Genomic DNA, 26,798 nt, shown 5'->3' with positions numbered 1-26,798 from the left:
CAGGAAGTAACTGCTTCATTTTTGTAAGTGCTTGCTAGCTGAAGACAGCTCTAAGAAGTGATTGCTTTCACTGAGAACCTTGTGCATGTTTCTTTTCTCTATTTCAAGACTTTATTTTAGCTGTAAACTATGTAAACTGTCTCTAACAGCCGTGGTGGTTTTAGTCTCATTAAAAATAGAACAAAGCTTTTAGCATTTCTAAGCCTGTCAGTTGGATTCCCTCCTTGCTAGCTGATTAAAAGACAGCAACCATGATGCATTGGATTTTCTTCTACCATAATAAATGGCAGTCTGATCCAAAAACTGCATGCTGTGGAATATACTATCCATTTTCTCTGTGCAGAGTGCTGGGAGACAACTAAATTCTTGCAGAGGTGGTTAGTTTCTACGAGGAGAGGACTGTATCTAGTGATAGAAATGTAATTTGACGTAGTTCTTGCCAAATTTTGGGTTCAGTAGTGTTGAAAACCCTGCTAATGCCAGTCTTGCAAAGACCAGCCTAGAGAAGCTGAATCTAATGCTAGCGTGTATGCGTGCTGTAAAAGTGCATTGCTGAAGCTGTCAGCTAATGTGGTATGCTCACTCCTGCCTTACTAGAGAAAAGCCTTTTATGAATAAACTGCTGCTACCAGATACTGTTGGAGGTTGCTAATCATGGTCCAGCTCTTGCCAGATTAGATTGATTTATTTATTTCCTGGGGGCTGAAGAGCTACTTTTTTGAAAAAGAAAAAAGGAAGAAGGTGGCTAGTAGGTAACAGTAGTTTTTGGTGTGAAACAGTACTGTTGTGATAGCAGTTGCAATGCAGGTAATGACAAAGTCACATAACTGGTAGTACTTCTTAAAATAAATCTGAAACACCTTCAGAAAAATAACTTTCTGGCTCAGCTATAGCAGTATATTGTATAACTATATCAGTCCATGTATTTAAGAAAGCTTTTTTTTCCTGGTATAAGAAGAAACACTTCACTGACTTGGGGTATGCACACTATGTGGTTTTGGTGTTGACAAACAGGGTCCAAACCCCCAATTTTTTTCTGAATTGAAGGACTTCCTGGTCAGTGGGTTATTGAAACCTAGATGGGGGTCGGGAAAGAAGTTCCTCCAAGGTCAGACTGGCAAGCCTTTCTGCCTTCCCCTGTATCATGGGATGTAATATAATTCCTGTGATTCATTTAACAAATTCCCTGCCACTGCAGAGACATAGACCACGGACACAGGTCTGTCTTGTCAGTCTATCATTTTCCTTCTTTCTCTGCTAATTTCTGGTATGTTGTGTTTCTTGTAGCTATTGTATATGTTGTGTGGTGGGCTGGTAAGTCTGCCGAAGGCTGTATGAATGTGTGGATAGCAATAGGTCTGTGCAGCCTGCCAGGTTGTCGCATGTTTTCAGTGATTTGCAGCACTGAGGATCGGAGGTGCTGTAGTGTGTCAGGAGGAATGTGCTACTGCCTTTGCTGCTCCTGTAATTCCAAGATGGGCTTGTTTGTTCCTGGTCTCTAGGGTTATCACTCTCAGTCTTAACAGCCAGTAACTGTAAAATCAGAAGGATTCCTGCAGTTTGTGGCTTTGCTACTTCAGGAGAGAGAGCCTGACTTTTGACAAAGCTAAGTGGCTTTATTTTAAGCCCTTGTTTGTACAAGCTCTCTTAGCAATGGGAATGCTAAAATTCTAGGTTCACAGTTACTCTGTTGACTTACTGAGCCTTTCAGTTGGCTCTTACCTAGTCAAATGACTATAGTTAAGAGGCAGGAAACCTAGTTACAAGTCTTTAATTATGTAATATGTGGGTTGTCTGAGAATGCGCTTTAAAGTTTTTTGCCTAGTGTGCAGAGCCTGTTTTTTCTTTATTTCTGTGACATGTTAAGCACTGGCCTGTGGAAGATGTGATTGGAGCTCTGGCAGAAGACAGTAAAAAATAAAAACTGTGTTTGGTAAACTTGAAATCGGTGGCAAAGCAGTGACTTTGGACAAACCCAAGAGCCTTGCTCTTCCCTCATGACTGTACTTGGGACAAATTTCCTCAAGCTCTGGGGTGTCAGCAGACTGAAAATATTTTGTACCTTTGGTAGGAGACTGTGCTACTGTATTTAGCCAGTAAGAAGCCAAGTGACTTGAATCTTTTAAGAAAGGAGTGTCATATGCATTACTAATTGATCTAGAAGGTGGAGTTTAGATTAGAGCTTGAATGTTGGTCTGGATCTGTCAGGTGGATTTCTTCCTGTAATAGCCTATGTGATTGCCTTCATAGGGCTAAGAGAAAATTGAGTGACAGAACAAACTATGTGGATGGCTACAGATACCAGTAAGCTATCAGAAAGTTTACTTAAGTGAATGGCACTTACCATAATTGAGTCTATTCTCCTCCTTGTACATTTGATGCTTTAAGTAAACCAAAGCTGCAAAATCATGGTATAAAGAAGTAGCGTAGCTTAGAAAACAATGCAGAAAGTCACTTTACATAATTGCAAATAGTATTTTCTTTCAGAAGCGAAGAATCATATGAAGCAGTCCTCAGAAGAAATGCTGCTAAATCTGTTTATTGCCTAAGGAAACTCCAGAAGCATGTTAAGAATGGCAGTACTGGGTCACATAAAAAAATGTTAATCTACCCCAGTGTTCTTCATCTAAGAGCAACAAGTTGCAGATACAAAGGGTGTAATTTCTCACAGTATCCCCTTCCTGCTTCTGGAGCCTGGAGCTGTGTCCACTCTTTCACAGCCCTCGATGGGCACCCCTTCAGTAAATTTCAATAATTGCTTTTTTTGGAAACCACTTACACTTGAACACTTTGCAATAGTTTCCTCAGTCTGTGCTAGCAGACTGTACTTCATTTTGCTTTATACAAGTTGCCTGAACAGAGTAGAGCTAATGACTTGGCTAATTTTCTCTTTACGCTTGACTAGTTTTAAGACCCCCACCTCAGTGTGATAAAGTAGCACCGCCAGGTAGGCAGCAAGCTTCTGGCACGGCGGGAGTGCCTCTGCAAGCTGAGGTGTTATCTGCCTTGATAGTCTCCTAAACCACAGTGGGACCTGTCAGCATGTCTGACTTGACTTTCTGTTGTGCTGGATGGTGTACAAACATCAGAAGTATGTCATGATCTTAATTTGTCGCTGTAGGACTGCTGGCATGAATATGCGTGACTCTTGCTCAATTGAACCTTTTGTTCAGGGGCATGGCTGTGTGGGTTTGCAGACAGCTACAGTAAATCCAAAGCCAGGGACTGTTGTCTTGGTGGTCTGGATGTCCTCAGTCTGGCCATGCTCCCAGGAGCTTCCAAGAAGCTGTGCTGCCACTTGCAGCCTTCCTTCATCTCAAACTTCTGGTGACTGCTGAAGTTAAAGAAAGTTGAAGCCTTCGTTAAAAGGGGATTTCCAGACTCTAGAGAAAGCTGCTCTGTCTCTGCTAATGTCAGGTCCCTTTCTTCACAAAGAAAGAGGGAGAAGGGAAGTATAGATCATACTTTATTATTTATACTTTCAGATCTGCTTCCTCCCTTCTCTCAGCCCTATTTACCTGTAAGATTATCCTAAATGACTGGCTGGATAACCTTTGCTGAAGGAACCAAGACGAGAAAAGCAGCAATAAAGTAGTAGCAACACTCTGGTCAGCCTAATAATGCTGTCTCATACTAATAAATACTCCTCTGAGCTAAACTGCAGGTGGGAACAGTAGCACTTGGAGCTGAAGAAGTGATTAAAGAGCACGTGTGCAGAGAGCAGAGCTGCTATAATATGTGGCTGTCTGATTCTCTGATTAAAACACCAGATTTAATGTTTTCTTTGATAACTGAAATGCTTATCATGCTAGCACAAACAGCAGCAAACATTGTATGTCATAGTTGAAGGAGTGGAACTTGAAAGGCTTGGTTATAGATTGAAAAATAAATCCAGATTGTCCTGGTTACTGATACGTAGAGATAACACTGTTTATAAGTGGACTTTGGCTCTTAATGCAGTGCAAGCATGTTGCATTTTGAATCGTGCAATGTAGGTTTGCAAAAGGACACTGAAATCTAATGTGTAATGACAGTGTGTTTGGCTATATGAAATGGTAATGCTTTAAAGGACTCTAAAAAATAAACCCTGCTTCAGATCCTTCTAGCACTCTTGCTAGTCACTCAATTAAATCATCCTTGGTCGCAGATGCTGACTGACAGAGAAAATAGTACATGCAAACAAGTCGGCAAGGGCTAATGCTCAGCTAGCTTCTAAAAATACTACAATAACTGGATGGTACAGTAAGTTAAGTAACATGCTTTAATTTCATATTGAGAGCATTTATTGGAAGAGGGGGGAGATCTGGGGATTAAAACATGGAGCAAACACATGACTTACCAGGAGCCTGGTTTCAGCGGCAGTGGGGGAGATGGTGATGGACCAAAGCAGGTGCCCACCTTGCTGAGGGCCTCGGCCAAGGCTCCAGGCTGGAACCCAACAACAAGACTGCTGCTCGCAGGGAGCAATTATATAACTTTTTTTCCCCCCCTTCCTTCTTTTAACCTTGTTCCAGTGTTTGTCTGATCTCTTCTGCAGCTGGCCAAGTGCCACTGTTTGTCTGTGCACAACGGACACAAACAGATTCTGGAGGGTCATGTGAAACTACCTTGAGCTCTTTAAATTACACCGCCCTTACTTTTTCTCCTCTGCTGCCCACATTGCTTTAACAGGTGTGGCTTTGTTTATGCATGTCTGTTGCTTTACTTTAGCACCTGGGTTGTACTGGCCCTCAGTGCCCGGAGGAAACCTTTGGTTCCACGCTTTGCTACAGCTGCAGAAGTCTGCAGACCACCTTCTGGGCAGGGGTTTGCACCTAAGAAACGGACAGGGGCATCAACTTTGTAAGGGCAGCACCAGCAATCATTAGTCATTGAAACATCTGCTTCTGAAAACTTTGATATATCTTACCGTGACTTTAAGATTTGTGAATGAGGCTTGTGGTTTTCGCCATCTTCTGGTACAGCTGTAAGGGGATTCCAGAAAGGATGAATCTTATTCCTGTAAATTATTGGCAATTTCTAGTTAAAAAAAAAAAAAATCTGTTTTAACTGAAGAGTTCTGTGCTTGCAGCCATCTGTAAGCCTGAAATAAGGTGGTCTCAGTTAAGTGTTTCTGTGTTACTGCTGTGGGAAACCCAGAGGTAAAAAGATGCATCTTGGCCACATCTCATCCTCTGTTACTACATAGTACTGCATGAATCTTGCCTTCCACTAGCAACTTTTATGTCTTGGGACAACTGAAAACACATTTAGGTATTTAACAAATAGCTTATAACTGCTTTTCCTGTTGCACCTTTTGTTTCTGTTGGGATGCCCTGTTGCTCTTCCCAGCCGAGAGGCAATACACCAACTGCATCTGCGTGTCTGTCTGGGCTTGTTCCTGGGAAGTGGAACTAACGCTGCAAAATTGCATCAGTGGGGTTTTAGTTACCTGATAAAAATACATGATGTTGAATTGCATGGGGGGAAACGCACAAGGAAAACTGCACTAGGAGGAAGGCTGTTCTGCTGCTTTGTTCTCCATGACTGTGATGTTCACTGCTCAACCTTTGTATTAGGTTTGAAATAACTGAAGACCAATTGACTTCAGCTTTAAGTTTTGACTGAAACTTTTCCTAGATAAACATCTCCTCCCCCCTGTTGTCCTTGGAGCCTTTGAAAGAATTGTGCTAAACTTTCTGGTGAGAAGAATCTTGCATTTGTATGTGCTTTCTGCTACCTGCTGCCTTCTCGTGCTGCAAGTCCCCAGATTTCCTGTCTGAAATTTAAAATTGAGATGTTGTGGGCCAGGTCAGTGCTGGCTGTGTGGTATCCCAGCGAAAATGAGATATATCCAGTGAAAACGACTAGCGCTCCAACAGCAGTAATGTTAGATTGCGATACCCTGTGGTTGCAAGGGATTTGACAGACAGGAGCTCATGAGCTGCTTGTTCCTAACACTTATTCAGTTAGCTCCAGTGAAGGAGCTGACAAATATTGCCATGTTTCAAGAAAGTAAAAACAAATACAGTCATGCTGACAGGAGGTCTGATTTTTTTTTTTTCTTGATTCCTAAGAAGCAATTACAAAAACTTGTGAGATTAGCTAGATTAGCTCATGAAACAACAGCCGGCGTTGCAAAAATCAGTGGCAAGGGTGTAAAGAGTGACAAGGCGAAGTAGCCAGTATGGAGGCAGAAGGCTGAGTGGTCCCAGTTGTATCTGGCATAGATAGATGGGTGCCATATGTATCTTATCATATATTGTTTACTTGTAAAATGCTCCCTTAGTCATACCACTGTTGGCAGTTCTTGTCTTTATAAACGCCTGTGGGCTCCTGAATTGATCCCTGATGGCAAAGGCACTCAAGAGTGCTTCAGTACTTGCATCAAAGCTCAAGTATTTGCTGTTTGAGACCAGTCTCTCTGAAGAAGAGATAATATAATTTATTTCATATCCTGTATGACTATATACAATTCTTATCCCCAAACACCACATCCATTATGTTTTTGAGCATTAGCTTATGTTCTGTAAGCTGGAAATGTTGGGCTGAGAGCTCACAGTTGCACATAGTTGAATTGCTGCTCATTGCATGCATGTTATGACTCTGCCATAATTATGTCACTTGCTATGAAGGTGGTTCTTATGTTTTGACATAAATGCGGGTCATGCTGTTGTGTATTTATCCCACACTTTGGGCACAGCAGGAACATGTATACAGTCACGTATATCACTGCAGCATGGTTTATAGACAGTGATCTATTAATGTAGTCAACTTTATGCACTTGCTTCTGTTTTTCCATACCCACCCTAACTGGTATATGCAAAGGTATGCCAACTTTGTAAAACTGTATACCTGCTCTGAATTTCCTTCTTATACTTCTAAAATTCAGTGTGACTTATCTTGCTTTTCTTCTTTTTTTTGTGTGTGTGTGTGCTTATATTTCAATTTTCCTGCTTTCCCCTAGTCTTCTTTTTGGCAAGTTCTGTGAGAAATCGTGGTATTTTAGACTTGGCCAAATTCAGTCTGTGTTAAAACTTCTTGAAACCTGATCTTGTGAGAGTTCTAGTACGAAAAAAGAAAAAAACAACCAAAAAAATTAAAAAAGCCCAGGTCGGCATCCAGAGCCATGGATGTTTATCTAAACTGAACTTCTGATTCCTCTTGAGGTTTGGTAGTTCACTACTGAATCTGTTTCAGTCCAGTTAATTAGTTACAAACCCCTAAGCCACAGACTTGGAATTAAAGAAAACAAAGCCCCAAGCCTCCACATAATTTGACGCAAGAAGAAACTTTTGTTAAACTAAGAAGTGCATTTACATCACTGTTTCCCAGTTTGAAGTGCAAAACTGGTGTACAGATGAGCCAACAGCATAGTTATTGATTCTGGATTCATGCCACCTGTATTAATGTGATAGTCTAGTGTCTCCCTATAATCTCCCCTGCCCCCTTCTCTGACATTGGTTTCTCCTTTCAGAGGTATGGCAGGGTTTTTTTTTTTTGTATCAGTGGTTTGGCTCTGTGCAGTGTAGCTTACAGGGAGTACAGAATGCCTGGTTTTGATACGATTTTCTGTTCTTCTGTTTTTAGGACAATGTAGATCAGACTTCAGCTCATGGTCGGCGGGATCTGGTGGAACCAGGTTTCCAAGAACCATCTAACCGCATCTCACTGAATCACCAAGGTAAAGAACAGTGGGTGGGAATCCAAGCTTCTTGGGGGGACGAAAGACACAGCACTGTGTATGCAGAGATAGTTTTACCTCCATGTTGACATCTTTTCCTTCTCATTTAAAAAAAGTACTGGATGGTTGGAGGAGGAGAGCTGGGAAATAGCTTTTTGTCACAACTGTCCTGTGAGCTATGGATGAAGACCATGAAGAACTTGTGGTGCATCTCAAGCCTTGTAGCCCAAACTGGGATTGCTAGCCTGGGTGGCAGGTATATTCTCCTGGTTTTAGGAGGGGGATGAGGGAAGTACTGAAATTGACTTCAACAGTTGTAATGTTAAAGTTGCATTTGAAAAATCTTTAATTGCTATAAAAAGGGTTCAGGGTTCTGGTTCAACTTTTGCAGTAGGAGAAAAGAAGAGGAAAAGTATGTTTAGTTGCTTTGCATGACAGAAATCAGCTCATTTGGAGAAAGAAAGTCCTGAACTAGATGTAAAATAAATCTTAAAAGTTCTTTGCCAATTTCTTTCTGTTCAGATACCTAAAAACACCCAGTTACTATTATAGCAGGGACTTTTTAGCTCAGCTGTAATTTTTTTTGCTTTGAAATAATTAATAATAGAGAATGTCATCTTAACCAGTGAACCCCCTTACCCTCAGGGTTCGTGATGGACTAATTTGGAACCAAGTCCTTGAAGGTCATCTTCAAATGTTGTTTTTTCAGTGCAGCAGCTAATAGTATTGCAGTCAGCATAAGGCTATTGAAACAAAAAAGATTGTGAACAAGTTACTCAAAATGTTTACCAAATAGAACATGTTTAACTTTTCCTTTAAAAATCCAGCTTTTGTTTGCCAAGAGCAGCAAGAATGGAATTTCATGACTTGTAGATCCTCAAGACTATTTAATTTTCACAGACAAGTCCCAGAATGTAATGAGAATTGTGCTTTAATTTACTCCCCCCTGCCCCGAGTCTTCCAGTTTTTGCTTTCAGTTGAAAATAGAAGATAACAGGTTGCCATGTTATCCAGTCTAAAACTTCTAGTAGCACAGGCAGTGTGTTGTGACATGCTTGCGTGCTTACAAAACAGAATTTATAAATTCCATTTTTGATTTGTATTAGAATGGTACTGTTACATTAATTTCACCCACCTTGGGATGTACAAATTCTGGATCAGATCTGTGTAGGTGACTTCTGAAGCTATTTGTAAATATTGCCCTTTAATCAAGGGATTTGGGGGGGGGGAACACATCCTGTGTGGTCTGAGTTCATGCATTAGAGTGAGATGTGGCTGCTGCTTAGGAAGTCTGAACATCCATTGAGGAGATAGGTAATATTGTATTTTAAAGGCAAAATGCTAACTTTGTGGCCTGACATTTTCCTTACAGAGTAATACTTCCTTTTCAGAACCTCCTTTTCCTCTATCAATATTGTAGTACTGCAGAAGGATCCATACAGCGCTTAGGGATGTGGTGTAGTTGGAAACTGATAGTGCTAGGTTAACGGTTGGACTAGATGATCTTCAAGGTCCTTTCCAACCTAGATGATTCTGTGGTTCTGTGATTCAGTGTCACCTGATGAGTGGCTCTGCCTCAGCTACTTTGAGACAAACGTCGGTGTGCAAACCGGTCCAAATTAATTTAAGAAACAGCTATCTTTAAAGAGAATGCTTTTCTTAGAGGTACTGGCTATTTAAGGCCTCTTTATAAAGAAAGACCCTGTTAATGTTTTTCCCAATAGTTTCAGAAGCAAAGATCACACTTGCACCCATAGTTTGTTTGGGATTTTTTCCTACATCGGCTGACTGACAGCAATCAAATCCTGTATTTCTAAGATCTTTATGATTTTGTTGCTGAAGTAGGTATTCAGCACATTATTAATCTTGCCTGCCCCTGTGACCATGAAATGCTGTTATGTTAGTAACGTGGATTAAGAACTGAAACCAGAATGCCTAGAGGTGGCCTTTAATGCTGCGCTGGGCTGTAGCACTTCGGTATCTTTTTGAAAATGGAAGTGACCATAAGCATGATGTTATGTCACATCTTGTGTGTTTCTGTCCAAGTGTGAGTATCTACACTCTTACATGGCTTACGAAATACACATTCTTCTCCAAGAACTCGAAAGTGCAAGTATTTTAAGAGCTGCCACATATTCTAGTAACTGATTAACGAATAGAAAAATATAACATGAAGAGCTTCAGAGAGAGTTGTGACGTGGTCTGAACTAGCTCCTGTGCAGTCATATTAGTCATACACTAAATAGGAAGATTAAATTATTAACATAAAGTGGGTTTTTAAGTTCCATGGCAGCTGTTTGCTTTTTTCTTTTTTTTACCCTTATACTAAACTGTCTTATCCGTTACTTTCTATTAAAGCTTTGCTGGCACTGACTTTGTAAAACTTAAGAGTAAACCTGTGTCCAGGAGTAACTTGCAGGACCACTGCTTGCATTTAATAAATGAATGTTTGGTGGTATGTCTTGATTACATTGATGATAAAGATATTTGTAACAGATGATGGCAAATTTTTCTTCCAGTTACATATAATGTTATTAGCTGACTTCAGCTTATACCAGCTAACGTATTTAAAGCTTTTGTTCCTGTGTTTCCCAAGACCTTTAAGGAAAACTGATTGGCTTGCAACAGAGCTAGTTTAATACATATTTAACATGAGCGGAAATTGTGGAAAGATTAGAATTGGCTAAAATATTTCCTGTGTTAAGTGCTCCCTGCCTTTTTCCCTTTAGTGTACTGTGCTGTAGCCGAACTTTGAGCAACTGTACTTATTACGTTATTTTATGTATACTCTTCTAATTCATACCTGACCACGTTGCTCAGTGAGCACAGCAGATTTGCCAGTTTCTGTTGAACATTAACTTATAGCCCTTTGGTTTTCACTGGGAGAGCTTTGGAACAAGCACTTGCAATTCTGAACCAGACCCTGCTTTCCACGGCCTATAAAAATGGTGATTAGCTTCCTCCCAGGCATCTGAATCCCTTCAACACAAGCTGGAAAAAGAGCATTCAAGTGGAGACTGAGATATCCCTGCCAACTGTCCCTGCATGAATAAGCTCTTTCTTGTGAAGGGTATTTCAAGTACATGTTTCCTGCTGAATCACTCTTTTTACACAAACAGATGCTTTATAACTGTTCAGCTTTTTATTTTAAAAGAATATCTTGTAAAGATTGGGGAGCAGAGAATACTTTCTGTAAAGTGAGGAGTCTTTAAATAGGCAGGTTTCATATGAAACAGATGTAAAGAGTTGAGTGCAGATGGAATAGATTTTTTTTTTCCTAGAAGTAGTTCAATAGCTGCTTGTGTGTATGTATGCTGATAAACTTGCTTACTTTAACAATTAAGTATTTTTATATCTAAGCCATTATTTAGTATTCACTTTTCAATGATTCTGCTAGTTGCGCCAATTTTGTAAAGGTACTAAATGCAAAGAGTAGGAACTAGAATTTCTTACCTCCATTCCCCAAAAGCTACTTGATAAATTAAATGCAGTAGGAAAGAGCAAGCTTCATCCACCTGAACAATACTAATATCCACTGATGTAAATGAACAGATACGCTTCAGCTACCTATTGAAAGTTATAGGAAGTTAACAACAGCCAGCCAGGGTTTGGCATTTAATGAACAGTAAGTCAGGTATTTCTCGAGCAGTCCTTCCAGAAGCTGTAGTAAAGCCTCTAGGCTTGGAGAAGAAAAATGTCTAAACTGTGGCATTTCCTGAAGAGTTAAGGAAGGAGGTGAAGAAACAATGAAAACAATTATTTACTATCTTTAAAAACACCAACAGAAAGAGGAAGTGAGAGCATGCTTAGGATGGGACAGGTATTGTTATTTTTCTACGTTTTTTAACTTCACAAGTGGAGTGTGAAGATGAAGGAAACTGTAGCCTGCTCAGCCATGTCTCACTTTGCAAAACATTTAACACTCACAAATGTTTAATATTTTGCAATGACGGGTTCTCTGTAGTGTATACCCTACAGTGTTTGTACCCTGCCCAGTAGCGAGGGGCAGAGCTGGGGAGCATAGTTGTGATTTTAGTCAAAACACTTGCATTCACACAGAAATGCCATTTTGAGGCCTTTTGCAGAGGTGATGGTCTCCAGCACTCATTCTCCCTGCCCTGTCCCGAAGGGTGCTGCTGCTGGTCCTCTTCTCTCCCCAAGCACCCTGGCAGTGCAGCCTCCATTCTTCTTGTCTATGCAGTGCCACCAAAGTTAACCTTGAATGTGTCTCAGTAGCAAGACAGGTCTGTCCTATGGATTTCCCTGTGCAACCTGGGAGTGGCCTTGCCATATGAAGTATGATAGCAAAGTACACTATGCTACAGAAAACCATAAACCCAACTGAATTTATTTACTCTCAGACTTCAGGGGGGTTTAAGCTGCCAACCATGCCACTGCTGTTTCTCACCTTGATCTGTACTTCTGGGTTTTTCTTTGTTGAGGCATGTTTTGGAGCTCATTTTTCTGTTTGTTTTTCTAGCAGGCAGCAAATAGTGCCAGCTCCAGTCCCAGCCATGAAGTTTATGTGCAATACCTTTTATTGGTACTTGACATGTGCTTTTTGAGGTTGTGTGGAAGTATTAGACATGCAATTTAGTGGGAGTAATAGACATGCAATTCTGGCACTTTCTGTATATACGTAGTTGTGGGATGATTGTCAATGTCTGTCCAAATGTGTTTTGCCAGGGGTCTGTGATGAAAGATTTATCTTCCTTTTATTAATGCATTTGCATGCAGCCTTCCTCTCCTGAGGTGCTCTTGGCTCTTGTTGGACTTGATGCTTTTTGTCACAGTGGTTTACAGACAGAGCTGAAATGAATATTGTGGTACCTCTGTAAGAAAAGATATTAAAAGCAAGTATCTGCTTTAGGATAGGCACAAGGTTGAGGCAATTTTGTTACTTGTTCTGTAGCTAAGGAGGAGCGTGTTTAGTAACGGCCAGTACTTCTTCTGATGTGCTTCAGTTGTGGGATCCTCCTGGGATGAGTCAGTTATTTGGTGTATCAGAACTAACCCATGGTTTTGCAGAATCCAGCTGGTACTGAATTGAAAACATAGAGTGAAAAACAGATAGTGTTGTTTGTATTGCAAAGACAATACCAAAAGCTGCCAGGCATTCATGAATTCTCATGCTTTGTATAAATGTTGTTTTCATTGTCCAGCCTTAGAAAAAAAACACCATTAGTGCCAAAAAGATTTACACTGACTACTCTTACGCAGAGAGCGGAGCCCCAGCTTCCTGCCTAGCTCATTACAGTACCTTTGTCTTGTTTTGGAGAAGGCTTCCATTGTACTTGGTGATGAATCTTGTTAGCACAGTTACTAGGAAGGCACCCATAATAACAGTATAGAAGTTTAACTTCTCTCATTATATTAATTCCCAAACCCTTGCCTGACAGAACTCTGGAAAAAAAACTAAAAAAGATGAGATTAAGTAGGCTGGTGTTTAGTACAGATAATTTCAGATATTTGCAGCAAGCTACAGGATGACAAAATAGACCAACTGAATGAGTTTATCAGGGAGACTATGTATATAACAAGGCTGCTAATAAAAGCTGAGTGAAATCACTGAAATAAGAAATGGACCAAAATGGTTTAAAATGGTGCACATTCAGAGGAACGTATTTGCAGATGACTGAATTTCCCCCCCCCATATACCAACTTGTTAGTATCAGCTTTACAAATCTTCAGTTTTGGACATCTTTAAATGTGTTCCTCTGAAGCCACCTGGTATGAATAAAAAAAGCTCAAATATCTCATAGTTGACAAGCATGGGATTTGAAGCCTGTTTATAATCTCTTGGGATTCAGTGTGTCCTTTGGGTAAATGTCTCTGACAAGGTAGGATTCAGTGCAGGGAAGGAGCCCTCTATCTTGGTTGTATAAGGTATAACATGGTTTGCCTTGGGGCCTTTAAACACTGGAAGTTTTACAAGTGGAGATAGAGGAAAAAAATGAGAATTTTAAAGTAAGCCTAAAGCAAGAAGTATTACAATATTAAAAATTAATCTTCCCTATTTATGTGACTGTCAAAGTAAAATTTAAGCCTATTTTGTTCAGCAGCCTATGGAAAAATGGTAAAGCTATTACCATGTTTGTAATTAATTTCTTGTCCTGTTGGAGGGGAGATGGTTACGGGGGCAGAGAGCGGTTGCATTGGGAGAGCAGGTGAAGCTGGGCTGGGGAGTTGGGTTCCTTGCTCGAGATAGTCCATGAGGCACCATACCTGTCCCTCGGGGGCTGACCTCTGAGAAAGTGGGATTTTTTTTTTTTGTTGTTTCATACTGAAGATAGAGGGGATTGTATTGTTCTACCTTCTCTTTCAAGATTTGTATCTCCAGTTATCACAGGGTGGGGGGAGTAGATTTACAAGGTGTGAATTTAGGGTGATTAGAAGCTTGTTTCTTGTAATTATTGTTAAATTCTTGCCTAAGGCTTTGGGAGGGGAAGGTGTAAATTGGGCATCTGGGTGGTGTGATTCTGTTGCTGCTTTCCAGATCCTTCTCAGAGCAGAGGGCATTTATCTCCCTCATTCCTTATGGGTTACCTGTTGGAGAACAAGTTAGTTTAGTACTAGTGTAAGCCTGAAGTGATGACTCTTTAAGAAACCTGGCACAAATCAAACAGGGAGAGGGAGACACTGTGAAATAAATTGTAAAATAAAATGTCCTTTTTAATTCATGTTTGTCCTTAATATTAAAGGATGTGCGTTTCCTGCTACCACTGAAGACTAACTCTTGGAGCAGTTGTCACTTCGCATCCTTTGGCTACATAATACAAGGGATAGCACAGGGATGCCCTCTTTTGTTGTCTGGGGGTATGCATTCTTGGGTATCTTGTGGAAAACTTACTTTCTGTGCTGCAGCTATCACACAAGAACTGGCTGAGTGAAAGGGCACGCTTTAGGGGCCATTGGGGGGGGCAGGGGTGCCATGAGGTAGGTACAGAAATGTATTGGTCTGTTGCAAGAGTCCTCTCTCTTAGAAGGAGGCAAACATTCACATCATGTATTTGTTTACTGTTGGCACACTTCCCTGGAGGTATATCAGCTCAGTGAGGTGATGTCATCGGTGGCACAAATACTTTCTGTGCTGGTGCAGCTACTCCAGTTGTGTCGGGGTGGCTGGCCACTTGCCGAGAGCCTGTCTGCCTGCAGCCTGGAGCAGCAGCCCGGCCGGTGACTGTTTGGCATGAACAGCACCTTGCATGGGCTGAGAGAGGCCTCCCAGGGGAAATCAACCTGCAAAGTCCTTCATGGAGATGATGTTTGGGCTTTTTGGTTTTGGGGCTTGAGCTCACAAGTCCAGTGCTTCTGTTGGAAATGGTGTGCTTGGGGAAATTCAGGTACCAGAGGGAAAACAGTGTCTCAATATCTACTCATGATGAGGAGCTCCTCCTGGGTTCCTGAGCTGAGGTCATTTCTTGTGCACTTGTCTCATGTCTTTTGTGAGCAAAAACGTCCAAAAGCCTACAGGTAGTGCGCTCTCTCCTCTGTAAATGTATTTACTTAGCAACTTGCATCATCCCCATCCTTTCTGTAAGCAGATTGCTAAAGCAGCCAAGTGTGATAGATTCCAGTATTTTTTTTATTGCTTTATATACTGATTTACTTACTGTCCAACAGGTATGGGGAGACTTGTGGTCTCAGATTGTCCTCTGCTTCCTGGGTGGCTTATTTCTTCTATTTTGAGTTAATGGTCCATAATTGATTTTAGTGATCTGAAGTGCCCTCTTCTAATTTAATCAATACAAGTTAACTGCAAGATTTTGGGATGAGCTCATATATTTTCTGGAATAACTCTTATTGCCTTTATGTTTTCTTTTGTAATCCGGCTAAATTTGTACTGTTAAGATGTTAGGAAAGTGGAAGGATGGAAATTAATACTTTATCAGCAAAGGCTCTTTAGATAGCTTCTGGATGGCATATTTAATGTGGCTGAGTTGAATTCTTGCGTGTGCCACTCCACCATCTTCCTGCACATCCTTGGGTTCTGTATGTTCTTCTCTGTTAGGGGACATGTTTTAAGAGTATTTGGCTTTATGCAAGAAGCTTTTGAACCTTTCAGGGGAGGTGTTATAACCAACAATCAAAACATGGCTGTGGGCACTTAAATAGTCTCAGTACTAATGAGCTTTCCAGCTAGGAAAATTGATTTATTATGTAGTCTAATTTTTAATCATGCTGTAACAGTGGCAGTTGTTCAGTAAAAGCAATGTCTCTGCAGCATCAGAATATTAACTTCAGATTCTAACACCTTAACCAAAAATCAAATCCTATTTCAAGGACAGTTTGACATGTAAAGGGGAAGGGTATATTTAGAGATTGAAACAATCCATAATCACTGCAGCTATACTACCTGTTATGAAATACTGCTTAAAAGAATATTTTCAAAACTGTAAGTATCTCTAATTTTTGAGATAAAAGTACAGTGTCACTATGCAAGGTCAGCTTTAATGGAGAGAACTGCCTTTCAGTATCTGATTACATGGAAGGCTCTAGGACGCTGATCTGGTTTCATGACCGTTGTGTTCCAGTTTGAAATAAAGCTATTCTGCGTATTCGGACATTTAAGAGTGTCACCTATAAATAGATCAGAAATTGCCATTTATCTTCAATGTATGTAATGTTTGAAATTACAGTGACTGGTAAGGGGGGGCTATTTTCTTTTTTAAATGTCTACTTTGGTAAAATCTGTATCAGGAGCACAGTGTTAACTGTACGTCTCTGTGCTTTCTGAAGGTGATGGAGGAAAACAGACCCCTTTCATAGGAAACTTATTTCCAGGAGTGTGTTAGCAGTGGTGTGGCAAAGTGGAGGCAGTTGTAATGTCAGAAACTGCTTGAGATTGGCAGATTGGCTGGACTTCAGCTCCAAAAGAAACCTTTTAACAGCCTTACCTTAGTTCACTAGTATGTTTAGCAATTCTGGGACTAGATAGAATTCCTGCCTGCCCCCCCCCCCCCCCCCCCCCCCCCCCCCCCCCATGAAATACATTTAACTCCTTTGTTACTCCCACCCCCATTTAAAGCACACTGAACTGATTTGTGTCCTGTCTCTGATCAGCCATGCACCTTTGATCTCTCTTGTGATGACTGATAATTTCTAATAGCTGACACAATGCAGCCCTCTCATCTGCAATCAGTTCTGAGACATGTATTCAATTTTTAGATTCTTGTTTTCCGCTGACCTTCAAGGTTATATTTTTGGTCTCTATCAAAGTAGTGAGAGGGTGGAGAACAGGCAGTACAGCTCTTGGTTTCCTTCCATTGTTTGTCCTAACGATGAAAGTGTCCTAACCTTTGGTTCCTGTCTCTTCTTTCCAGTGCCTCAGGTGGAGCAAAATATAAGTTAATTTACCTTTTTATGACCTCCATCCTCCAAGCAGAGCTTTTATCATCTGAGGAATGAATACAGAAATTCACTTTGCTCCTCTTTAAAAAAAAAAATAAAACATAACCAAGTAATGTCTAAATCTGTAACATTTCCAGGGATAAGGAGCAGAACGAGGGTGAGGTAAGACTCATCTGCAAGAGTGAAGTGGGGCATATTTGACACAGCAGTTCTCCCGGCAAAGGCTTCTATTTGCTTTAGGGTTCTTCACGATTCAACAGCTTGGTGCCCTCCCTCTTCAGTTGTTAGCTGGTCTTAATTAGAGGAAGAATTATAAATGCTAAACAAAAGTTGACGTTGTACTTAAAAATTGAATGGATTTTAAAAGTTGGCTGACATTATTACAGCAAATTTAGGTTAAGCAGTCTGGACAAGTATAGAATTAGTTTAAGCTTTTAGTATCCTTTTTTGCCTATTGAAACAATTTTCAGGAGCTTATGTACTAGAAAACTGGGATTGTCACATAAAGATGTAACCTATTTTACAGCTGAAGAAAATGCCCGATTCAAGTTATAGTTTAAACATTATCTTTCTTAGAAATGCCTTTTGTAATCTGTTTATAAGAGATTGGTTCTGCCAGATGACTGGGAAGTTGACGACTGTGGGTTTTAAGATTTTTTCCAGCATGGAGACGTATTTCCTTAAGTCAAGACAAACAAGTTGCACTGGAATGTACTCATGGTCTGTATCAGCAAGTATAGCTTACCTTAGTTATGTCAAGAAGAATATATACTGTGGTATATCTGAAAAAATGGATGTTACTAAAAATACCTGGCTTATAAATTTCTGTGGTGTTGGGTGAATGTGAAAGTAGGCTTTCTTAGTGGCAGAGTTGTGTTTATTTAAGTATCAACATGATTTTCTATGTTTAAAACATGATCAAAAGTTCATGACTGAAGTCAGACTTAAGATAGCAAGAACAGTGTAAAACAGTACTGGGTTTGAATACAGCAATGTGCTGGTTCTTCCTCTAAGCCCTGTGTCTCTGCAGAGTGTACTGTTTGTACCCACAGCCAGTCCTCACTGGAAGAAGGTGAGTTGAAGGCAATGAGTGATATTGGGCTGACTGCCTACTTTATTGATAGCAGGGTCTTTGGGGGGACAGTTCCTTTTTCACTCATTTTGGAAGTTGTATGGAATAACAAACCTCTGAAGTCTGAGCTGCGGAGTTGCACGGAGACTCTTACATTCAAATGTGATTAAGGGATTGCAAACTATAGCAGATAAAGACGGCAGCAGCAGACCTGACTCCCACATATTGTTAGTTAGCCATCTATACCTCAGGCAGCTATAAGCTGCTGAGAATAATTGCACTCACCTAAGGTTTTGATGAAACTGGACTGCAGAAATCTTTGCAGGATGCTGCTAAGTGTATATTTCTTCACATGAGTGTGCAGAAGTAACAATGGACTCTCTGCTCCATGACCCCCCACCCCTATCAGTAGGAGTTGGGAAATGCCTGCTGGGGTTGGTCTCTGTGCCTGCGCGGAGTGTGGCAAAGAGTTAGAAGCACTTGTTCAACAAATTAGCTGTTATATGGGATGAGACAAATCATAGTAGATAGGAAGGCCCGTGTTTTCCCCATCAACAAAATGAGGATATTGCTATTGCAAAACTTATGTCAAGTATGTGGTTGAGATCTGCTTCGTAGTGTGCATGCTGTTTTTGAAGATGAAGTCCTGCTTTGCTCATGGTGTTGAAAGCAGGTTCTGAAGAGATGAAATCATGACTGAAATATGAACATACGTGAGACTGTATCCTAATGTATAGGGTAAACCATAGACTGTTATTTTGACATGGCAGGTAGCCTTTCTGTAGGTTGACTTTTTTGTATGCAGTGTATGACACAGAAGTAGTGAAAGATAATGCCACTTCTAAGTACTTTGATTGAAGGTGTGTAATTCTTGACTCACAGTAGGGAGGAGGTCAGTGAATTAATCTGAGGAGTAGTTGAAGCTTTCTCTTTGTGCATATAGGGGTTGAAATCAGTTGGGAACAGTGACCAGCCTTACAAGTTGACCTTGGAACATTTACTAAAAAGAAAAAAAAAAATGGGCGTTAAATGGGGGATAAGGAGATAAGAGAAAACCAGTGCAGACATAAAGCATTGTGAAAAGCCATGGAGTTTCTTTAAGATAATTTTAGTATGTAGCTGAAGTGAAACCATTGAGAGATGTAATTCATTTTCATTACTGTAGGAGCCAAGATGTCTGCTAATACAGTATTTATGTTTGTGGTAATATCTTTCCACCATTGTGTATCTCTATAAACCTTCTGTTTAAAAAAACGAGCAAACAAAGCAAAACAAAAAAACCCCTCTAAACTCTCCCTCCGTATGTCAATATTGAGGAGCTGTTTGGGCCAGGATACATGTCTCCTGCTGTGTTAGGCTGGTGAAATACAAAACAGAGATCTCTTTCTGAAGAGCAAGTTTAGAGATGAATCTGGCAGATTGTTGGCTCCAAGGCAAATTGAGTCTATCGGGGAGAAATTTGTTGAAGGCATGGCTAGGGTGAATGCCTCCTTTCTTACAGTGAGGGTGTTTGAGCAAGAGGACTTGATGATCACAGTGCTGATGACTTTGCCCTGAAAAAAGATGTCCTTTCAAGTAGGCTGTTCTCAGACCATTTACATTCCCCAGGGTCTGGTGTCTCCCAGGGGTTTGGTGGTACAGCTGTGCTGGCACACTTCCTAATGTACTTGTAATAGCAAAAAACCACTTTCTCGGAAGGAAGTTTATTCTGGTTTGACAAGTGAAATGAAATGCAGCAGTAAAAGCATTCTTAGACACTTATACTGGGCTAGAAATACAGATACTTTTAACAGGAAAAACAGTTGAAATGTGGAGTCATTTCTACTGAACTGGTTGTGAGCAGCCTTTCCTTGTATTTAGGCAAGTGTGTAGACCTCTACAGAGTGAGGGCAGTGAATTCAGGAGGTTAATGTTGAACGTTGCGTTTGTCGCAGCTCCAGCCTGAAATTAGTCCACTTGATGCTTGTGCCATACAAACACAGAGGAATGCTCAGCCCCCCACCAACAAATCTGATACAGAAGGGACAGAGAGAAATGCTTTTGTACTACAAAGTTGGTGGTTTCAAATCTGTGAGATGGAAGTGAGATTTTTGGTGCTGTGGGTTAAGCAGCTTTTAAACAGGCTTGGAAGAAGCTTAAGGGTTAATCTATCCCCAAAACTTTTACAGATATAGTATTATCAGTATAGGTTTGTGGTCCCTTTATGATGTTTTATACTTGTAATGGGTCCTTGTATATAGCTACAGTTGTCCTGGAAAAATGCTGCTGTTTAGCATACCTCACTTTATTCACTGACCTGATACAGGCAGTGTGAGTGCTTTTCACATGTTAATGAATTCCTGCCTGAAAAACATTGTTCATAATACTTGACATGTCTCATGCAGGTATCTAGATTACTTCAAGATGCATTTTATTGAGAGCATGTGGGAAGAGAGAGTCTTCCAGTGCATCTTCAGTTTCAGAGGGGTCAACAGGCGGACTAGGTAATGAGGGCTGAACTGAGGGGTGTTGTTGACAGAGAGGACGCTGCAGAGGTTAATATCGTAGAAAAGAGCGTAAGTGTGTCTCAGTGAAATGGTACCCACTGTGGTAAAAGAGGAAGACAGTAAGAATCTGAAATTTATTTGAATCAAGTACAGAAGAAAGTGTTTTTCTTCAGCTAATGCAAGATAACTCTCAAAATTAGTTCACTGGAAGTCGAAAGGAAGCCCTTGTGGGGTGTCCATTCTGGAGGATTGTTGGGGATGGAGAAAACTTTGGAGCAGGTTCTAGTGTTTTATGTAGTGCAGAAGCTCTTAGTGCAGGGCTTTCCTGTTCTCAAACCATATGTTGGGGATTTATCCACCTTATTAGAGTTAAGAATGTACAGGTGCATAAACACATCAGAAAACAGAACTTTCATTTATTTTTTTACTATTAAAACTTTAAAATGTTTTAGGTAACATTTTGATGTTATGCTGCAGCTGCTGTGGCTTCTGCTTTACGTTGTATATTTGTCAAATAAGGAAACAAAGTCTGTGCTTGTTTGTTTCTTTTTCTAGTCAGATGATCCTCAGGTTCATCTAAGAAAAGACAGGAACATCAATGAAAATATGTTGTGATTCCAAATAAAATTCTTTCGAGTTTTTTAAAGAGGAGTAAAATAGTGAAAGATAATATTGTAGTGTTGCATTATTTATGGTGCCTGTGGCTTTGAAAAAATCTTGCAGTGTTAAGACTGCTTTGAAATGGAGTGGTACGCTTCTGTAAATCTGATTTCTTACATTGTCTCTAAAGCAGATCTGCTAAGCTTGGGGCTTGTATTAAGATCACATAATAAGAGGGAGGAGAAAAAAAATCAAATTTCTTAGCTTAATAAAATGAGCAAAATCTGTAGAAAAATAATTCTGTTGTAATTTGATGTCAGTTCTGCCCTGAAATTTTTCACCACAGTGAAGCATTATAACAATAAACCTCAGTCATGACTGTCTTTGAACTTATCTGACTGTGATGAGCGGTACAGTATTTATTTCTGCCTTTATGTAAACACTGTGCTGCAAGTGGTTCATGACAGCACTTCAGTATGGCAAGCTGTGTCATGTGAGGATACTTTAGAAATGCTTAATTTCAAAGCAGCTGACGTTCTTGCATTGAGGATGAAGAAGGTTGCGGCACTTTCCTTAAGGCCAAGAAGCTTTAAGGGGAAGATTGATCTGAATTTGTTCATTTATTTAAGTCTCTTTGTGCCTATTAAAAAGGACAAGATTCTGTCAAGCTACTTGTGTTTTCAGCTAAAAAAAGCAGCCTTAAATGGGGCAAACCAGCTAAACAAAAAAAAATCATCAAAATATAGCATGAGATGTAGCTAAATTTGGAGTTCTTAACAGCAAGCAGCTGTTTAAGTAATTAAAGTATATGAGGTGCTACTGACCAAAGCAATTAGTATGTAATTTCATTAATGGTATTAGGATTGCAGTAACAATATTTAAGTCTTTCTGTCCAAATCAAGATTGCGGGCAATTTGTGACATGTACATGAGGTTAGAAGCAGTGCAATGTTACGGTATGTTACAGCACCACTGTCTGAGTGGATTTGTAACTGCTCAGGATACAGGTCTTAAACTGGCTGTGTGTCTTGTTAATGCTCCTAATTGATATACATTGCTTGCAAGTTTACATATACATGCACTTGTAAATTTTTGTAAGCTTTTATGTTTGTAAGTTTATATATTAAAAAAGGCTTCATGGGGGCTGCTAATTTTTTATCTTTGTAATTGAGTTATGAGTTATTCAACAGCAAAAGAGAATTATTCTTTTTGTATATCTTTTTGTGGTTTGTCCTTAAGTGGTTGAAAAATCCTGAAGAGCTCAGGCATAGTAAAATATTCCAAATACCTTTGAAATCTAAAGTGCTGCACATGGTGGGTTTCTAAACTATAAGGTCTGCAACTCAAAGACAAGTGGATGATGTGCCCAGCGACCACAGTTAGGTAGCTTCAATCCTCAAGAATAACCATAAATATTCTTCAGAAGATGACAATGAGTTTTAGAGACTAGGTAGAAAAAATACATCGGCATGAATCTGGAATATATTAAAGTCCGAATACAGGTGACCTCAAGGGCTCATCACTGAAGAATCGTTCAGTCAGGCAACTTGAAGCAGTGAAAGCTTGCTGCTCGGACAGCAGTGGGTGTTACTACTACAGTGGCTAACCTGGATTTACTGACATAGTTAAAAACCCACCGAGGGAAGTCCTTCAGAGCATTAAGACTTTAACAGCAACACTTTTAGCCTACCTTAAGCTCTGTCCTGTTCACACATTGCCCTTTTCTAGATCTAAGGCTTTCTAGCTCTATAAATACATGGGTGTGCGTTTGGCAGAGGAACTAGTCATCTCTGCTCTTCTGGGCTGCATTTCAGATGTGAAATGGAGCGAGGTGAGCAGGTTGTCTAACCTCTTGCGAACACTGAACCTGCGCCTGCAGGTTTTCGGGGCACCTTTCCTAAGAGGAGTGGTGGGGGTGATTTCCAGAAGTGCAGTGCAGGACATTGGGGCCCTGCAAACTTGTTTGAGTGTACTGATGACATCCTTGTCACGTGGGGTGAAGAAAATGGAGACTGCCTTTTAAGAATCTAAGGTCTGTTAACAGAGTGCCCTTGGGGGAAAACGTCTTGTGTCCTGCTTCCAGCGTTGTTTTGTGGGTATGCAAGGAGGTGAGTCTAGGCAGGGACTTAGGGTCCCTACGCACAACCTGGTGAAAACCAACCAGGTAGAGAAGAGCAGAAGGCTGGCTTCCCAAAATCACGGGGCACCCTGAGTACCTGAACCGGGAATGCACACACCTTGTAAAATCAGGCATGTGGGTCCTGTAAGGAAAATGGGCGTTCATGGGCAAGTTGGTTTTGACTCGCATCAAGCTGTGATGAATCTTCTTCGTAGCACACCTGTGGCTTTCGCTTTTGAGTGGGCCTGATCCTGACATATTTTAACCGGTGCATCTTACCTGCGGGATGTTAAATAGCAAAGGATCGTGCTTCGAGAGGCTGATTAGGAAACTCGATTTGGTGAGTCTGGAAGAAAGACAAATACACTTCTATTTTTCTTAGGCCTAGATAAATTTAGGCTGATGTGATTGCTCTTCACTGAAGATTTAAATGGTAAATTCAAATTACTACTTCTTTTGTATCATTGCTGGTGTTGGGTGATTGACTGCAATGGTTTAGTTTTGGGGTTTTTTTTCCAGGGGTTGGTTGTTTTGATTTTTTTTTATCAGGGTTTTGGGGATTTCTTTGGTGGTTGTTCTTGTTTAGTTGTTGGTTTGTAGGTGTTTTTTTGTTTTGTTTTTTTCTAAAAAAGAAAAAGAGTTGATTAACAGGAGCTCTTGGGGCCACTGTAGTCATGACAGAGGGAAGTGTTGTGGAGCTTTTGTAAATGACTGGTTTCCGCATCGACGGTGTGGGGTGCGGACGCCTTCAGCAGTGGCTCCACACCGCCATTTGGGATGTGACTGCAACAATATGCTCTACCATCTGGGGATCCGTGCGGCAGGACTGTGGTGTTCCCTTCTCACACAGCAGAGGTTTGTGCTTCTTTACAGCAGTAATTCCTCACAAATTATCCACCCTTTGCTGTAGAGAAAGCTTATATCGAGGTGCTGCCAAGGCAATAAGAGGACATCTGATGGCAGCTGCCTTCATCTGTGAAGTGAAGCTAAGGTAGGCAAACTTGCTTTTTGTCATTTGTCAGGTGATAGCTTCGAAGGTCCCAAGTTGGGGGCTCTTGGGGGGCTTTTTTGCTGCAGTGTTGCAATTCCAAACACTCACCCAGTTTAGTCTCTTGTAGATAATTTACCAAAATGACAATTGGAGTTAATACTAAACTATTAAAGCAACTGGTTAAAGAAGCCAAAATTACCCTGGTGTTAAAGCATTTTATTTTTTTTATATGACTTCAGTTCTGTTAACTAAACTCTGACTAGAAGTACCTTAAATATGAAATATTTCTGTTGTCTGCTTTGTAAGTACGTTGGTCACAGCTAGGTAACTATTATGTGCTGAAAATGCAATCTTTAATTAACTTGGAAGAATAGCTGATTCATTAATTGCTGTGTGCAACTTTTGGAACTTGTATTACATCCTCTTAAACATGCTTTCTAAGCCAGCAATATACCTCTTCAAAGCAGAATTTAAAACTCATGGTTTAAAGTTCGTAGGATTAAAGGTTAGCCCGGGTATCAAGTGATGAGGTACATGCCTAATTTAATAATAATAATGTTTCAGCGTCAGCTCTGTGGACCCATCGCTTCCTGAAGAGAAACGGTAACGGATTTCTTGGGTTAATCCAACCACTTTTCACTTGAAAGCTTTATTTAACTTGTCGTGGAGTGGCTTTGAAACAAAACCCCCAGAGCAAGAAGCCTGGGGTTTGCTGGCTGGCAGGCAGGCGATGCTCTCACTGAGCAGCCGCCAGCACCGGTGCTGGAGCAGGCAGGGCGTTACAGGCTTTGGCTGGAGCTACGCAGCAGCACGTTAGGAGGTTACACACGATGTTTCCCAGATCGGGGATAAAGCTTGGGCTTTCTTGGCAGCGCAGGAGAGACTAATCTGTGCAGTTGTTACCGTAATGGTAACGATACTTATATCAATTTGTAAAGATTGTTCAACTGGGATTATTTGACTGGGTATTACGGTGTTTAATCGTGGAGGGAGAACACAGGTTCCCTAAAGGGAAGCAATAGACGCTTTGACTGTGTTTTTAAATTTGTATTTAATAGCTTTAGACTTGTAAGGCACGTGGTAGTTCTCATCCTCTGTCTGAATTTTTAACTCCTTTTTGAACTGTGACTTGTCTATTAGTGTTGTTTATGTATATTGGGTTTGCACACTCATTGCTTTTTTTTTCCTCTGACACAGGCAATAAGAAAAAGATCCCTTAGTAAAACTTTAGAGAAACATGAGTAGAAATGTGTATGTAGAAAATGATAGAATAAATTTTGAAAAATAATAATTTTCATTCATGTAAGCATAAGAAAAATACAGAGTATTGTAAAGCTTTTTATTCAGTTTCCTTAATGTAAAAGTATGTAATCTTAATAAATATGCAACTAAACCCGACCTTTGCTGTGTCACATTGCAGCTCTCAGTGATACAGGATATCCTCTTAACACCATTCACCCATAAATATGACTGTCTAATTTAAGATGCAGTCTGCCAAGCATTTACTATGGGGCCAGCAGGCAGTATTTTGATTCATCTATCCATTGCCATTCAACATCATGGTTCCTGTGTTCCGACTTGGAAGTATCTTAATGGCTCAGTAGGTTAACATGATTTTCCCTGTTATCTGGAAAGCTTCAGTGGATTTTCTGTTTGGTTTTGTGTGGGCTGGACAGGCTAGAAGCTGTTCTGCTACCCACATGTTACCCCGACTGTGTCCTGTTAAAGGTTAAGTGATGGTCTTTCTGTGATCATTATTTTGGGATGAATTGCCAGAGCTTTTCTTCCTGGTTTTGCTACAGAAGTGATGCACCAAGACTGAGGCATCCAATTAGTCTTACCAGGAAGATAAGACTTGAATAGAGAATCGCTGGGTCAGTTGGTCTGTCTGTCTCATGCGTTCACTCATGTTCACTCTTTTTCTTTTCTCTTTTGTCCTGAGTAAAGAAAGGGCCACAATAAGGCTATAGGTGCATGACTACTATTCCTTGCACCCTTATCACTTAAGCTTTAGGTTTCCCTCTGTTCGTATCTCCTTTTGGGTCAGGAAAATCAGTCTGGCCTGCTCGCTCTGTGGCATATGGTGTCCTTCACCGATGCAACTGCTTTGTCCTTCTCAAGGGTTTTTTGAGGAGTAGTGTACTCCAATCCCAGGTTTGGCCTTGGGAAAGAATACTCCATTCTGCCCTCTGTGGTTCTGCTCCTCTCCTGAATTACTGTTATTTTCCATCCTCTGGGTAACTGAAGTTGTTTTGGGTTTTCTTCTGTCTTGATAAACCCAACCAAACAAATGTTTTCCTTTTAAGGTCTTTCTCAGTCTTTTTCTTAAACTAATGAACTAAAAGTAGGTGATATAAGAAAACGGTACAGGGAAACCACTAAACTTAGTGTTCATGCAGATGTTACTGGTTGAATCTTCTGACTGGATTTTGTAATCAGCTCAGGAATGACAATTTCCCAGAGGTCTACTTAACATCAGATTCTGCTTTAAGTGATCTCTTTACTCGGTATTTACTA

The 26,798-nt window shown here is 40.5% G+C and overlaps 1 protein-coding gene and 1 long non-coding RNA gene across 7 annotated transcripts in view; one reads left to right on the top strand and one right to left on the bottom strand.

The window, feature by feature from the left end:
- The window catches only part of GRB10 (growth factor receptor bound protein 10), a 150,285-nt gene that overhangs the window by 53,938 nt on the left and 69,549 nt on the right, over nucleotides 1-26,798 (top strand). For 5 of the 6 annotated variants that reach the window (XM_074875018.1, XM_074875038.1, XM_074875047.1 and 2 more), the window contains exon 3: nucleotides 7,570-7,663. In XM_074875018.1, coding sequence (XP_074731119.1) covers nucleotides 7,570-7,663 — 94 coding nt within the window. Of the gene's footprint in view, nucleotides 1-5,619; nucleotides 5,682-7,569; nucleotides 7,664-26,798 lie in introns of all 6 variants that reach the window. The other variant, XM_074875057.1, reaches the window with a different exon arrangement.
- LOC141954058 (uncharacterized) lies at nucleotides 2,524-4,450 on the bottom strand. The gene is made up of 2 exons (XR_012632075.1): nucleotides 4,340-4,450; nucleotides 2,524-3,334 (listed from the first exon to the last, which is right to left on the bottom strand). It is a non-coding gene; the product is annotated as an uncharacterized LOC141954058 (long non-coding RNA).

Source organism: Strix uralensis, chromosome 1 (genome assembly GCF_047716275.1).
Source record: "Strix uralensis isolate ZFMK-TIS-50842 chromosome 1, bStrUra1, whole genome shotgun sequence".
NCBI classification, from domain to species: Eukaryota; Metazoa; Chordata; class Aves; order Strigiformes; family Strigidae; genus Strix; species Strix uralensis.
Note: the sequence above shows the minus strand (reverse complement) of the source record. Positions and strands in the feature narration are given on the sequence as shown.